A 17,562-nucleotide genomic window follows, 5' to 3' on the forward strand; every position below is an offset into this window, starting at 1 on the left:
CGTGTAGCCTACACGTTCTCACACGCACACAGGTGTGAGTGAAGGCTGACTGAGAGGAGGGATAAACAAGGTTACACTAATACCCTGGATTCTGTGTACCTTTGAACTATGCCTCACTTAAAGACTTACAGTAGGATGATAGACTATTGCCTTGGGCCCCATCTTACTATGTATGATTAGTCCATACAGCTCCAGGGAGTTACTGTGAGGAAGCAGGAGCTTCAATAGGACTAAGCTGCTTCATTATGGGCTCAACTGATGTGTGGGGTCTCAGACAAAGCAATTACATTGTCCCTATCATGTTCTGTATATTTACCAGAAACACTGATGTAAGGTCTGTGCTACTGTATCCATTTGAATGGAATATGCAACCATAGGGATTGTGTCATTATAATGCCATAGGGAGATTCTCTACAAAATGGTTGATACAGCACTGAAACCAAAGGGAGAGTGAGATGTCCGAGGTGGTCTGCGAACCCCCAATGTTGCGGTCATAGCATAATCAAAACAAAGAATTGATGTGATGGCTAAAATGAAAAGAAAAGTCATTTTATTGAAAGCAATCTTTTAATAACATTTACATGTGGCACTCATTTTATACCTCCACTCAAACACGGCAGTACAAAATCCCACATATATACAGTAGATGTCAACTCCTCTCCTCCATTCAGCAGCACCTTTATCCAGTGATCTAGAGACCATCCCACATTTTTTTTATAGTATACTATTGTATAAATACTATAGTATTGAGTGTAGTATACTGTAGTAATCTGTATTATTTACAGTTAACTATAGTATCAATACTGTAGTAAAAGAAAACTGTAGTATATACTATAGTAATTAATGTAGCGTTTTTGAAGATTGTAGTATACTGTAGTATTTCCTGTTGTGTTTTTGCAGACTGTAGTATACTGTAGTATTTACTGTGGTGTTTTTGCAGACATTACTGTAGTATTTACTATAGTGTTTTTGTTTTATTATCTTTTACATAGAAGTGGAGGCTTTCTCCTTCAGGAAACCTACTGGAGAAATACTAAAAGAGCTAATTTTCCATAACCTGTAGGTTTGTAGGACTGGGGTCTGAACGGATAGTTCAGAGCTTCTGCTCTTTTCTATAACCTGTAGGGAACACAATTATGGGTGGCAGAAATTGGGATATGGGGAGGGTAATGGGCACGGTATATGCAAATTAAATACGGTAGTATTTACTAATGTTAAAAAAGCATAGTGTTTTTGCGGACTGTAGTGTTTTTGCGGACATTACTGTAGTATTTACTATAGTATTCTACAACATTCTATAGTAAGTACTACACATGATCGAGGGATACTACAGTGTGTAGTATATTATACTATAGTTTACTACAGAATTATATAGTAAGTACTGTAGTATTCTATAGTAAACTGTAGTATTTCTTCATGTGAATGAAACGCAGTACTGTTTGAAGTCTCAGACCGTAGGATTATAGACAGTCTCACACACTTGCAAAGCAAACTGTCTCCATATACACCCGTCCCATGTTAAACTCTTCCCAATCCATCACACTGTTCCTTTTTCTAGTGCAGCTCACGCCATACACAGAGTTTGAAGGCTTGGAGTGTTTCTCAAACACACCTTGTGGCCAAGCCGTAGGTGGGTAGTGATAAGGGTGGTCCGAGGCGAGGCTGGATGAAGTGGTCTGCTCTTCCGGGTTGGCTCACGCCTGGAGCAGCTGTCCTGTCAGGGCGGGGCTTCTGTCCCGGATCAGAGCACATGACATCTGGGCCACCCTCTCCACTGACCGCCCCCAAAGTGTAGCCTCCTGCAGCATGCACATACATAAAGAGAGGCACTGTTAGGATCCTCAGTGCATACAGACACACAGAGAGATGGTGTTTGGATTGTCTGCATAATCTGATCCACAGACAGACATGCTGTGCTGGTGCATATCCTGATCCATCCAACCAATCACAGTGGGGAGGATCTGCTTCACACGTGTTTGACTGTTCAAATACAATACACAGCCCTTTGAGCTCCTTAAGAACAGACAAAAACAGTACAATCCACCAAGTATACCCATCGATATTCAGACTCACACAACCTGCTGGGATCACACCAGAAGCCTTGTGATCGACAGAAACCGTGTCTTACACAGAACCTCCCATGTCGAGTCCATTGTCTCTTAGGAGGATTCCTCCCTGGAAAAGCAGCCCTTCTCACGTTCTCCGGTGTTGTAATGCCTACCGCATGTTCAAACTCATGAGGTCCAATGTGAAATTGACCAGGCTGAGTATAGTATTCCTCCTGTAGCTCAGTTGGTAGAGCATGGCGCTTGCAACGCCAGGGTTGTGGGTTCGGTTCCCACGGGGGGCCAGTATGCAAAATGTATGCACTCACTAACAGTAAGTCGCTCTGGATAAGAGCGTCTGCTAAATGACAAAAATATAATGTAAAAATGCATGTCCATAAATCGGCCAAACAAACATTGAGTGAAAACATCAAAATTCTCCTAAATCAAATTTTGTTAAGAATTCCCATTCGCAGGGTGGGTGGGGAAATTATCGTTGCCCACATGTTATTTCACGCGAGTTCAATTAACAGACGGAAGCAATTTGAAAAGGGAGAACTTCAAAATTAAACCTCTATATGATTTTTTCTAATGTGTGTTTCTGAATTACAGGTCCCGTTGCACTCGTAAGCCCGAGCGAGGGCATTCTTTACAGTTTACAGTGCATGATACTGGACAGATCAAATCTAAATCAAATTTTATTGGTCACATGCGCCGAATACAACAGGTGCAGACATCACAGTGAAATGCTTACTTACAGCCCTTAACCAACAGTGCATTTATTTTTAACAAAAAAGTAAAAATAAAACAACAACAAAAAAAGTGTTGAGAAAAAAAAGAGCAGAAGTAAAATAAAATAACAGTAGGGAGGCTATATATACAGGGGGGTACCGTTGCAGAGTCAATGTGCGGGGGCACCGGCTAGTTGAGGTAATATGTACATGTGGGTAGAGTTAAAGTGACTATGCATAAATAATTAACAGAGTAGCAGCAGCGTAAAAAGGATGGGGTGGGGGGGCAGTGCAAATAGTCCGGGTAGCCATGATTAGCTGTTCAGGAGTCTTATGGCTTGGGGGTAGAAGCTGTTGAGAAGTCTTTTGGACCTAGACTTGGCACTCCGGTACCGCTTGCCGTGCGGTAGCAGAGAGAACAGTCTATGACTAGGGTGGCTGGAGTCTTTTACAATTTTGAGGGCCTTCCTCTGACACCGCCTGGTATAGAGGTCCTGGATGGCAGGAAGCTTGGCCCCAGTGATGAACTGGGCCGTACGCACTACCCTCTGTAGTGCCTTGCGGTCGGAGGCCAAGCAGTTGCCATACCAGGCGGTGATGCAACCAGTCAGGATGCTCTCGATGGTGCAGCTGTAGAATTTTTTGAGGATCTGAGGACCCATGCCAAATCTTTTCAGTCTCCTGAGGGGGAATAGGCTTTGTCGTGCCCTCTTCACGACTGTCTTGGTGTGTTTGGACCATGATAGTTCGTTGGTGATGTGGACACCAAGGAACTTGAAGCTCTCAACCTGTTCCACTACAGCCCCGTCGATGAGAATGGGGGCGTGCTCAGTCCTCTTTTTTTTCCTGTAGTCCACAATCATCTCCTTTGTCTTGGTCACGTTGAGGGAGGGGTTGTTGTCTTGGCACCACACGGCCAGGTCTCTGACCTCCTCCCTATAGGCTGTCTCATCGTTGTCGGTGATCAGGCCTACCACTGTTGTGTCGTCGGCAAACTTAATGATGGTGTTGGAGTCGTGCCTGGCCATGCAGTCATGGGTGAACAGAGAGTACAGGAGGGGACTGAGCACGCACCCCTGAGGGGCCCCCGTGTTGAGGATCAGTGTGGCAGATGTGTTGTTACCTACCCTTACCACCTGGGGGCGGCCCGTCAGGAAGTCCAGGATCCAGTTGCAGAGGGAGGTGTTTAGTCCCAGGATCCTTAGCTTAGTGATGAGCTTAGAGGGCACTATGGTGTTGAATGCTGAGCTGTAGTCAATGAATAGCATTCTCACGTAGGTGTTCCTCTTGTCCAGGTGGGAAAGGGCAGTGTGGAGTTCAATAGAGATTGCATCATCTGTGGATCTGTTGGGGCGGTATGCAAATTGGAGTGGGTCTAGGGTTTCTGGGATAATGCTGTTGATGTGAGCCATGACCAGCCTTTCAAAGCACTTCATGGCTACAGACGTCAGTGCTACGGGTCGGTAGTCATTTAGGCAGGTTATCTTAGTGTCCTTGGGCACGGGGACTATGGTGGTCTGCTTGAAACATGTTGGTATTACAGACTCAGTCAGGGACATGTTGAAAATGTCAGTGAAGACACTTGCCAGTTGGTCAGCACATGCTCGGAGTACACAGATCTGCAGCAAACCACACGTTCAACTACAGACATAATGTTTGTGTCTGTCTGATCTAACAGGCTAGGGTCCCACTGCTTTTAAAGACTCTCTACTGTTGTGGTCGTTTGCTTTCATGATTCCTCTGTGCAGTGTGTTTTTTCCAGGCTGCCTGCAAATTTATTTTTTAAATGGATTTTCACTCCCTTTTCCAATCCTGACATCAGTAATTGACTCCCGGTTTGGGTTAATAGTTGCTTGATGAGGCCTAAGCATTGGGATAAGGCTGGTTTCTGTCTTTCAGACCCAGCAGTGTTTAGAGAACTATGGTGCTGCTGTCCTGTTCCACCACTGATCACCACTCTATCCTCAGCCTGGTCAATTTCACATTGGACCTCATGAGTTTGAATATCAGCCTAGTCACGAAGCATTGGAAACTGTGATGAAATGAGATTTCATTAAAGACTTACGTTCTCCACATGTTTGAATTGATTTGAATGATTGTTAGAGTGACTACTCGTTTGTGTACCTATAGTGCTTAATCTATTGCAACGGTGTCCATATTAGGACAGCCTCAGAGTCACAAGGAGTTGGTGTCTGCACTCATCTCCCAGTGGAATGACTTGTAATTGGATTGTTGTTTGAATTCATTGTGTAAAATTGTAATAGAAACCTTTATAATTCAGCCCCTCCTGGGTATTATTCAGATGAAACGTTATCAGTGACCAGACCTAAAAGACGTGTAGGGGTGCAGGGGAATGTACGTGGTGAGGTGTGAGAGCGCTCAGAGCAGCAACCATGGAATCAGGCCTGACCGTGGTTAATGTGACTGATCACTAGGATCCAGAACTCCTGGAGCAACTCCCTAATCAGAACCAGTGTTGGGGAGTCAGATGACAAGCATTAACCACACCAAGAGGGGATCCGGGGCTACAACTGCTGCTAGACGGATCAGCAATCATCTATTGATTAAAGCAACACAAAGTCATAATGGAGTCAAAATATGATAGCTTTGAGCAGGCTCCAGGAGTATTTCATTTCAGCTTTTCCTGTGTATGCCTATTAAGTTTTTATATTTACATTTGGCCCTGATTTTAAAAGCACAGGGAATTAAAAAAAATTAGTCTCTCCTGTTTTTATTTAAGATGTACCAAAGTCATTGTTCTTTTACTTAAAGGGATACTTCTGGATTTTGGCAATTAAGCGCTTTATCTACTTCCCCAGAGTTAGATGAACTAATGCACAACAAATGATGTATGCACTCACTAACTGTAAGTCGCTCTGGATAAGAGCGTCTGCTAAATGACTTAAATGTAAATGTAAATGTAATGCATCCCTTTAATTACTTGTACTTGGCAATGCAGCCTGGTCTCATAGACTAGACGTTACATAGTAAACGTAATTATGTGAACTCAAATAAGTAAGATATATTATGTTTGGTATGGTTACATAAGACAGATGTTTACTTAAGGCAAAATCTAAAGTAGGGTGGTTGGTCAGGGCGGATGGGTGGGGGTATAACGCTAAAGTCTAGCAACCTAAAGGTTGCCATTTCGAATCTCATCACGGACAATTCTAGCTAATTAGAAACCTTTCAATGATTTACTACTTTTTAGCTACTTTGCAACTAATTAGCATGTTAGCTAAACCTTCCCCTAACCCTAACCATTTTAGCTAATTCTTCCCCTAACCTTAACCCTTTTAGCTAACCCTTCCCCTAACCCTAACCTTAACCCTTTAACCTAACTCCTAAACTTAACCCTAACCCTAACTCCTAGCCTAGCTAACGTTAGCCAGCTAGCTACAGTAGCCACCTCGTTAGAACTCGTAACATATTGTAAGTTTTACAAATTCATAACATATTATGCATTTAGGAAATTCTTTACATATAATACGAATTGTAATTTGTAACATACCATACAATGGGTGATGGACATCCACCAATTAATACACACCATATGAAACATAGCGTTTCATACTAAATCAAGTGTCCCGGATTTACATACAGAATAATACAAAATGCTCGGAGACCAGGTTGGGCAATGAGGATGGGAGCCAATACATCTGTGAGCAGTCAACTGAATATGGCAGCAAATGCACTCGTTTACCCCAACGTTGACTGGATATTCCTCCATTACAGAAATACACGTTGGTTTGTCAGAGATTGGGAGCCAAAGCTTTGCGAGATATCAAAGCATTCTAGGAAATCTGATTGCAACTCTTCCCCTTCTTTTGCACCATAAGTAATCACCAATGCATTCTTTTGTTTTTTTTATCTCAAACCGTCTTCAATCTAATTCAGAAAAATAACTTCTTAAAAAAGGCAATGGCAATCAGTTCATCACAGGGAACAATTCCAGTATGTTCCATGTGTTTCGAGGCATTAGTGGACTATGAGGATGATAAATGTTATGAACCTGTTCATTAGTCCATTATTTACCACTCAAGTGCATCGTCTAAGGGAAAGTCCGGGAAAACTTTAACAGTATAGTGCCATGACGTGGGCTCATTTGAGACAGCTACAATCTCAGCCCATCTAACCACCAGGCTAATGATCACTCCCCTTAACGAGGTCTGTTTGGTTATGAGCGCAACATGACAAGTCTGCCTGCTGGAAAATGAAAAAAGAGAGGAATCAAGAGAAAGCAACTGGAGATCACCAAGGAGGATCAAAGTTATAAGCCCCGTCTAAGCCTTTGCGTTTAACTATTTCCACTCGGGAAATACATGCCTTTGAAATATGAATCATACTTCATAACAACGCATTATTAAATCAACTAGTCGCTCTCTGGTACATGAGCAAGAATTGAGTCCATTTGAAGTCACTACAGCTTTGAGTGGACACAACTGTCGCCGGCTGTCGCCGCTGTCGCCTACTACTGTGGGAGAAAACCAACAAAACAATGAATATAATAATTTGATTCGGAAAGTATTTACAGTGGGGAGAACAAGTATTTGATACACTGCCGATTTTGCAGGTTTTCCTACTTACAAAGCATGTAGAGGTCTGTAATTTTTATCATAGGTACACTTCAACTGTGAGAGATGGAATCTAAAACAAAAATCCAGAAAATCACATTTACATTTAAATTTTAGTCATTTAGCAGACGCTCTTATCCAGAGCGACTTACAGTTTAGTGAATACATATTTTTTTATACTGGCCCCCCGTGGGAATCGAACCCACAACCCTGGCATTGCAAACGCCATGCTCTATCAACTGAGCTACATCCCTGCCGGCCATTCCCTCCCCTACCCTGGACGACGCTGGGCCAATTGTGCGCCGCCCATGAGTCTCCCGGTCGCGGCCGGCTGCGACAGAGCCTGGATTCGAACCAGGATCTCTAGTGGCACAGTTAGCACTGCGATGCAGTGCCTTAGACCACTGCGCCACTCAGGAGCCTATGATTTAAGTAATTAATTTGACCACTGCGCCACTCAGACATTGTATGATTTAAGTAATTAATTTGCATTTTATTGCATGACATTTTTAAATGGAAGAAGTTTGGAACCACCAATACACTTCCTAGACTGGGAGACTAGTCAGGATCGAGGGAAAGATGAACGGAGCAAAGTACAGCGAAATCCTTGATGAAAACCTGCTCCAGAGCGCTCAGGACCTCAGACCTCAGACTGGGGCGAAGGTTCACCTTCCAACAGGACAACGACCGTAAGCACACAGCCAAGACAACGCAGGAGTGGCTTCGGGACAAGTCTCTGAATGTCCTTGAGTGGCCCAGCCAGAGCCCGGACTTGAACCCAATCTAACATCTCTGGAGAGACCTAAAAATAGCTGTGCAGCGATGCTCCCCATCTAACCTGACAGAGCTTGTGAGGCTCTGCAGAGAAGAATGGGAGAAACTCCCCAAATACAGGTGTGCCAAGCTTGTAGCGTCATACCCAAGAAGACTGGAGGCTGTAATCGCTGCCAAAGGTGCTTCAACAAAGTACTGAGTAAAGGGTCTAAATACTTATGTAAATGTAATATTTCCGTTTTTTTTTGTAATACATTTGCAAAAAATCTAAAAACCTGTTTTTGCTTTGTCATTATGGGGTATTGTGTTTAGATTGATGAGAAAAAAAATAAGATTTAATCAATTTTAGGATAAGGCTGTAATGTAACAAAATGTGGAAAAGTGAAGGTGTCTGAATACTTTCTGAACACACTGTATAACTGGTTTCAGATTGAAATGTAGGCCTATCCGATGACAGAAAGAGGAAACCGAGGCATAAATAATGGCAGTTCACTCAAGTAACCGCAGCTCACTCAAGTTACTCTGGATGGGCTTGACAGACATGGCGGGAACCTCTCCTGACCCTAGCTCACTCACTAAGCCTTTCTGTCATTGGCAGAATCTCTGTCTGTTCAGTGCTCCCCTCCTCTCTTCTTTCTACTGCTGGCGCTGCAGGATGCATAAACCCCTCTCACTAATGAGGCCCTATCTGGCCCATTGTTACGAGCACATGCACTCAAGACACACACACAGACACACAACAGGTACTTCCTGTATATAGCCATGTCATTTTCTACTCCCTGTATATAGCCATGTTATTTTCTACTCCCTGTATATAGCCATGTTATTTTCTACTCCCTGTATATAGCTATGTTATTTTCTACTCCCTGTATATAGACATGTTATTTTCTACTCCCTGTATATAGCCATGTTATTTTCTACTTCCTGTATATAGCCATGTTATTTTCTACTTCCTGTATATAGCCATGTTATTTTCTACTTCCTGTATTTAGCCATGTTATTTTCTACTCCCTGTATATAGCCATGTCATTTTCTACTCCCTGTATATAGCCATGTTATTTTCTACTCCCTGTATATAGCCATGTTATTTTCTACTCCCTGTATATAGCCATGTTATTTTCTACTTCCTGTATATAGCCATGTTATTTTCTACTTTCTGTATATAGCCATGTTATTTTCTACTTCCTGTATATAGCCATGTTATTTTCTACTTCCTGTATATAGCCATGTTATTTTCTACTTCCTGTATATAGCCATGTTATTTTCTACCTCCTGTATATAGCCATGTTATTTTCTACTTCCTGTATTTAGCCATGTTATTTTCTACTCCCTGTATATAGCCATGTCATTTTCTACTCCCTGTATATAGCCATGTTATTTTCTACTCCCTGTATATAGCCATGTTATTTTCTACTCCCTGTATATAGCCATGTTATTTTCTACTTCCTGTATATAGCCATGTTATTTTCTACTCCCTGTATATAGCCATGTTATTTTTACTCGTTATTGTTATTCGTTATTCACTGTGTATTTATTCCTCGTGTCACTATTTCTATTCAGAAAGGCCCGTAAGCATTTCACTATTAGTCTACACTTGTTGTTTACGAAGCATGTGACAAATATAATTTGATTTGATTCACTTGCTGAGAGAGAGGGAATCTGAAACGAGGGGGATTTTCATTTCTCCATGTCTCCAGCACCATCTAGTCTAGTCAGACCCAATAACATGTCCTCCATGGCCGAGGTGGTTTTCCATTGGCTCTCAGTCTCACCATGTCTTCAAGAGGTTTAATATGGATGGGGAAAACAGTTGGTTGGGGTGCAACACCACACACAAATAGGCCTACAGTATCTCTGAGATGTAGAGGAGTGCTGAGACATATGGAATAAAAAGACACCTGACTTGGAGTAGAAGTATTATAAAACGGGTAGTTTGGATTCTGGATGCTGATTGGCTGAAACAGCATAAATGTAATGATTGTATTGTAATCAATGCTTGTCAAATGCCTGCTCTAAATATGTGTACCAATGAATACGTATACACACTAGGTATAGTTGCCACCTGTGTTGTGGGCTACAATGAAAAAAGTCCCTACACATGTATCTGAGACCTGGTGCTCTCACAACAACGGTAGGTCAATTCTTTAACATTTAATTTACAGTTAGGGAAAAAAGTATTTGATCCCCTGCTGATTTTGTACGTTTGCCCACTGACAAAGAAATGATCAGTCTATAATTTTAATAGTAGGTTTATTTGAACAGTGAGAGACAGAATAACAACTACAAAGTGAGAGACAGAATAACAACTACAACTACAAATCAAAACAACAAAAAATCCAGAAAAACACATGTCAAAAATGTTATAAATTGATTTGCATTTTAATGAGGGAAATAAGTATTTGACCCCCTCTCAATCAGAAAGATTTCTGGCTCCCAGGTGTCTTTTATACAGGTAACGAGCTGAGATTAGGAGCACACTCTTAAAGGGAGTGCTCCTAATCTCAGTGTGTTACCTGTATAAAAGACACCTGTCTACAGAAGCAATCAATCAATCAGATTCCAAACTCTCCACCATGGCCAAGACCAAAGAGCTCTCAAATGATGTCAGGGACAAGATTGTAGACCTACACAAGGCTGGAATGGGCTACAAGACCATCGCCAACCAGCTTGGTGAGAAGGTGACAACAGTTGGTGCGATTATTCGCAAATGGAAGAAACACAAAATAACTGGGGCTCCAAGCAAGATCTCACCTCGTGGAGTTGCAATGATCATGAGAATGGTGAGGAATCAGCCCAAAACTACATGGGAGGATCTTGTCAATGATCTCAAGGCCGTGAAGGACTGAAATCCTGCAGCGCCCGCAAGGTCCCCCTGCTCAAGAAAGCACATATACAGGGCCGTCTGAAGTTTGCCAATGAACATCTGAATGATTCAGAGGAGAACTGGGTGAAAGTGTTGTGGTCAGATGAGACCAAAATCGAGCTCTTTGGCATCAACTCAACTCGCCGTGTTTGGAGGTGGAGGAATGCTGCCTATGACCCCAAGAACACCATCCCCACCGTCAAACATGGAGGTGGAAACATGCTATTGGGGTGTTTTTCTGCTAAGGGGACAGGACAACTTCACCGCATCAAAGGGACGATGGATGGCGCCATGTACCATCAAATCTTGGGTGAGAACCTCCTTCCCTCAGCCAGGGCATTGATAATGGGTCGTGGATGGGTATGACCCAAAACACACGGCCAAGGCAACAAAGGAGTGGCTCAAGAAGAAGCACATTAAGGTCCTGGAGTGGCCTAGCCAGTCTCCAGACCTTAATCCCATAGAAAATCTGTGGAGGGAGCTGGAGGTTCGAGTTGCTAAACGTCAGGCTCGAAACCTTAATGACTTGGAGAAGATCTGCAAAGAGGAGTGAGACAAAATCCCTCCTGAGATGTGTGCAAACCTGGTGGCCAACTACAAGAAACATCTGACCTCTGTGATTGCCAACAAGGGTTTTTCCACCAAGTACTAAGTCATGTTTTGCAGAGGGGTCAAATACTTATTTCCCTCATTAAAATGCAAATCAATTTATAACATTTTTGACATGTGTTTTTCTGGATTTTGTTGTTGTTATTCTGTCTCTCACTGTTCAAATAAACCTACCATTAAAATTATAGACTGATCATGTCTTTGTCAGTGGGCAAACGTACAAAATCAGCAGGGGATCAAATACTTTTTTCCCTCACTGTATCTAGCAAAGATTTCATAAACAATATAATAGCCCTAGACCCAAACGAGCTTGACAAATGCAGCATTAGACTAAAACCACAGAGCACTTTGATAATATATATTTCACCAATATTAGACATGATGTAACCTCACTTTCGACTTTATAATGACAATCTGCCATGGACTTTCATACATAAAATCTCCCTGACAAGTCCATCATTTGTACATATTAGTGGGAAAAGTGTTATATATGCCATATGTAATCCAAGAGCAGCGCATACATTTATACTCATAAAAGTTACTCCTCTACATCAATCATCCACATCTAATATTTTAGTACCTAATACATGACATTTCTACATGGATGTGTTTATTTAAAAGTGCATTGACAAATGAAATTAGAATAGGTATCTAAAGGTATCAAAAGTTAGTGACATATGGGATAAACACAAATGATCTCTCTTACACCTGCGCTCTCACACACACACACACACACACACACACACACACACTAGCCTTGTTATTCCAAACTGAAACCACACGTTTACAGAATGGAACTTCAAATCATTACAGTCTACTTTTGCATACTGTTTAAGAGGAGGATTTTGACAGGCGTAAGACTACACGTCTTTGAAAGAGGAGAAAACATCAGCAGACCACACAATAAGCAATCCTTTGCGTACTAGCTAACTTTACTTTTAAATGCCACAGATGCGATCAACCTTTCCATCATTGAAGCAGAGCCGTGAATAGCAGTCCACCGCCACACATGAAGGGGCTTTTTGAAGCTTTGGGTTTTAGCAATTAGGAGTTTTAACAGTGACAATTTGCACGCCTCTGTCATTTTGAGATCTCAAGCCCTGACTAGCTACCAAGGGCTCCCACTTCTGTTCCCTTAATGGTGTGCCAGTGGAGCTGGAGTCCTCAGTAAAAACAGCTCATGGAAAAGCTTTCAGTAGCGCAGGGCCAAGTGCACTGGAAAGAGCTGTTAGAATCACACTACCCAGCAGAGAAATCGTCCAAATGGCCTATTGAGACATTCTGTATGACAAATATTTGGGACGTATTGTCATTTTTGTCTATGCTTGTTGTACTGTTAGCCACGAGGAGAGTATCATGACTAGCATCACAGCTAACCAGCAGTTTCAAACTCTTCCATGAGCAGATCCGCCTTGCTAAAACAATGCTGAAAATTAGCTTCTTGCTTATTATCATCTAAAATAGTAGGCTAAAATAAGAAAAAGTTGTATAAGAAGCTCTCCCCAAATGACCTATGAGGTGAGTCCCATTGGTACAATAGGATTGGGGAAAAAATACCTATTCCCTTTGGTTTAAAAGGATTGTGTTTCGGCCTTCTGACAGCATGTCCTTTGGTGGGTATTGAGGACCCACCCCCTCCCCCCTCGCCTCTCATTCTAGGGGAAGGCGGTAGCTAGGGGCCAAACAGACAGAGGGGGATAGCAGGTCTGGTTAATGTCCGGTTCAGAGACTTGATATGAGCCCAAACCTAACACCCAAGATTTGGGGTAATTTCATCCAAAGTACAGCCTACAAGGCTACTGCTTGGGCCATGCTAAATTAGGAGGACCCAACACAACAATTGAACCACTGATTTGGGATTAGTGATTTAGGCTAAAGGGTCTGGAAGTGAGAAAATGTGACAGGCCGCTGGTCAATGATTTTAGGGTGAGGCGTTGAACGTGGCAAGGTGCCAGAATATCTGTATTTGGGATGACCTTGTCCCTCCCATTCTGCCGCACTTCTATTGAAAAGGACACGTATTGTATGAGAATGCATGAGTGTTTCCATGTTTATCCTCCTCCACTTTTGTGTGGAACTCAGACTTTCCAGCCAGGGAAAACCGCACTTGTATTGATACATACCTGCTTCTTAGACCCCATTGACAAGACAATTGTGTGTTGCACAAACTGCTCACAGCACAGCGAGAAAACCCCTTTCAAAGTGAGTTTCCAAAATATCCTGACAAGTACCGTATGTATAGACTTCCCTTTGGCTAACCAAACAACAAACCCAGTCAAAATGGGACACAGAGCACTTCAGCAATGAAAATAAAGGAAGCTTGTGTTTCCATAGGGTCTTTTCAGAATGAATGCTGTGCTATTTCAACAAGTTCTAATGAGTGATGACTTTGTTTGAATTTGACCCACCGACAGACATACCTCTAACAGTAACCAGAACAATGACTCTTCAGTTATAGAGGCATGAAGACATGTATGCACTGAGGATGTATGCACTGGGACATACCAAACTCCATCCACACCCACACACACACACGACAGACAGACAGACAGACACACACACACGCCTCATTTGGTTATCATAGTAGAAAGTCCCCACATTACAGATAAACATGACACGGTCTGTATCGTAGGACATCTCAGGTCAAATACAAGTACTGGTATTTTGCTCACTGACACCCCAGACATGACACACCCTGTACTTGAACCCAGTACATCCTGGTCACGGCTTAGCGTCCTCACTTCCACTCCAAACAAGGAGGTAGAATGTAATCGCAGACATATCTCCCATAAGCCAGGCATACAAACACTGGTGCAACAATGTGTTTCTACACTTCTGTCAAAACAACAGCATCTCACAGACTAAACAACGAGGGGATATGCAGGTGGTGCAGCCTACCAGACGATGAGTGTGAGACTGAGTGGGCAGGCAATGGGCCGTGCAATTAATATCAAAACACTTCACTAAAAATACCAATGGGTGTTTGAGACAGCGCATTAATGATTTAAATCAAATCAAAACGTTTGGAATTGGATTCTATCATCACCTTCAAATATATCTGCAGGTATGATGTTCTAACATTGTAATTACATTCAAGGTTTACTGTGAGGATTTTCCACTGCCCAAAACACACAATACCGTATTACAGTGAGGTCTTCCCCTAATGTAGACACAGGCACACAGCTGGAAGGTGAACACTATACAAACAACCCTTAAGGGAGCCTGTAAAGCAAAAGCGTAATCCCTCCAGTGCTATGTCCCTCACAACATCACCAAGACTTGGAAACTCTACCCGCCAATACTGTGGGTGGTCACAGCGCACAAAGCAAGTGGTAAAGTAAATACACATATGAATACACTTTGGTGTTCTTTGCCTGATTATATGTTTACAAACTAATTTAGAGAGACCTGGAATGTATTAATCCACTATAAGAACATATCATTTTGTTTTTAATAGTTCCCGTAGTTGGAATGCTGAGTCTAAGTCAAGTCCTATCCCTGAGAGTGAGAGAACCCATTGCTGGTCTTTTTAAATCGACCAAATCAAAGCTGAGTAAACAGTGCTTTTGGTATGTCTAATTCCTCCCTAGCCAAACTCCTGCGGTTGAGTTTCACACATACCGACAAACATCTGCCGCACTCTGGGCACAAAAGATCAAGCTTGATATCCTGCACGTCGCCTGGGTCCACATCTTCCCAAGGCCCTATGGGCCCTGGTTCAAAAGTAGTGCACTATATAGGGGAAAGGGTGTCATTTGAGACTCTACCAGGGGGTTTCTTATCTCGGTTTCCACAGGGATCCACCATAACAGTTACAGACATCATTATGAGAAAACAAAGATAATTAATTCGGCTTATGACAGGGGAAAATACTGTGTGAACGAGCGGCTGCATATTGGAACATAAATCTGATGCTAACCATTAGAAGATCTACAGGAGATTGGCCCAATCTGTCAGCGCTGTCGTATATGTTATTGGAGTAACGCAAAACAGCTTTTCAAATCCCCCCATCATTTCACATTGGGGTTGAGTTTTTGCAAGCACTTTTCCTATGCAGTACACTTTTTCCAAACCCTGGTACATGACAAATATCAAATCAACAGCGCAAACTAACCACATGTATTTTAATTACTTATTCATGTGTTTTAATTACAGTTTTCCTTATTCCTTGCATTCACACCGTGTCAGTGTGGGTCCTTTTCTAACAAAGGTCAAATAGTGCTTAGATTTCTCCTGTTTCACTGCATGTACAAGTAGGTAACCTGTACAAGTGTGAGGTGTGAAATGGAAATGTGTTTTTTGCATATCCCAACTCCACCTGAGACACCCTCGTAGAGTGGGGTCACGGCCAGGGTTCAGCCATTATTCTCGGCGACCTTGGAGCAATTCGGGGATTAAGCAATTAAGTGCCTTGCTCAAGAGCAGATCGACAGATTTTTCACCTTATCGGATCGGGGATTCAAATTAGCAACCGTTCGGTTACTGGCCCAACGCTCCAATCACTAGGCTACCTGCCGCCCATATGAAAGTACTCTTGAAGGGTGACCTACTCAAGGTCTGTAACACATCTTAGTTAACACAAATACACGTGGCATCTCAGCCCAGGATAATTGTTGAGAGTGATTGGGAGCGTGCCGAGATCACAGTAGCGGTGGTCGTCCCTGCTCTCCCATGATCCCCTGTGACCTCGGTGAGGGTGCACGTCCAGGTAAGACTATGAGAAGGGTGTACAGTTTCTCCTGCCTGCCATGCGGACGGTGGACCTAAACAGGTAAGAGAATAGACCTATAGAGCTTTCTCTTTCTCTTTAATTTTCTCTTCTTTTCCCCGTCTTTTCCAGAGGCTAATCTCTTCTCAGGTTTAAGGTATTCCTGGTCTGGGCTCTTTGAGGAGAAGGAAACGCGGGGCGGGTAAACATCAGGGCTCGCACTGCGGGGATTAGAGCGCCCATATATCACCGTGACAACCCTCTTTTCATGCGGTGACAGGTCGCCAGGACCCTGCGCTAGGGGGGGATCCGGTGACACTTCCTATCGCCGCGGCAGCCATTGATAGGGGATACGATCACAGTTTTCACACCATAAGATCGGCTTACTGCGCTAGAGCGTCTCCCAACTCTCACCACCGACAACTTCAGCCAACGGCTTAAATGGTCTGAGTGTTCAGTGTTCACACATCATGGCACACATGTCAGGTATGCATCTTTGGCCAGGTAGAATAACACCATCGTAACAGGTCTGCAGAGGCACTTTGATCACATATCTTTCCACAAAGGCGGCAGTTCATTGTCCATGACTCCATTTGTTCAGCTTGGGAGAAATCTTTACCTTAGGTAAACATAGGAATGGTTCTGCCACGCTGCATTCCAGCTGTGGGTGTTGCCTTGAATAACATGAAACCACAGTCATGGCTCCTTTCAGTAGATCAACTTTGGGTCCAAAAATACATTTTCTGAAGGCCAATGAGTTGGGGATGAAGAAATTCATCATTTATATACACTTAAATGGCATGCATTTATTAATCTTTAAAGCTAAAATATTACTAAAGTTGCCATTAATATGTGCAAAAGTGTACTTATGTGGCAGTCCATTCTACTGTAGATAAATATAACTCAAATCCCAGACATTCTCAGTTCTCAATTCTCCAGTACAGACTTCAGGGTGTGTCTTGTATTCCCCAGTATGATACATAACAGAATCATTTAAATTATCTCCATTATTGTTCTTCTCTATCCCTACTTACTGTGGTTGACAATAACCATTCATTTAACAACAAAAGTGAAAACATTTAGGGAGGAACAAGAGCAGTATGCTGTTGTTGGGTCATATTACCACATACATAAACTACATGATATTTCCCCTTCTCATCCTCTCTAAGGACCAAGTCGATACTGAGCAAAAACAGAGAATACAACCAACCAGTAATAATCTTGTAAAGAACAAGAACATTCAGTTTGGGGGGGACTA

General features: G+C 42.6%; 1 protein-coding gene across 1 annotated transcript in view; it reads right to left on the reverse strand.

Moving 5' to 3' along the window:
* Positions 1 to 534: 534 nt before the first annotated feature.
* Positions 535 to 17,562, reverse strand: part of LOC311127071 (D-ribitol-5-phosphate cytidylyltransferase-like) — a 35,926-nt gene continuing 18,898 nt past the window's right edge. Inside the window, exon 10 of the mRNA XM_084158820.1 lies at positions 535 to 1,799. Within this exon, the coding sequence (XP_084014946.1) occupies positions 1,695 to 1,799 (105 nt within the window). The 3' untranslated portion in view covers positions 535 to 1,694. The remainder of the gene's footprint in view (positions 1,800 to 17,562) is intronic.

Source organism: Coregonus lavaretus (genome assembly GCF_964263955.1).
Source record: "Coregonus lavaretus genome assembly, chromosome: 3".
Lineage (NCBI taxonomy): Eukaryota > Metazoa > Chordata > Actinopteri > Salmoniformes > Salmonidae > Coregonus > Coregonus lavaretus.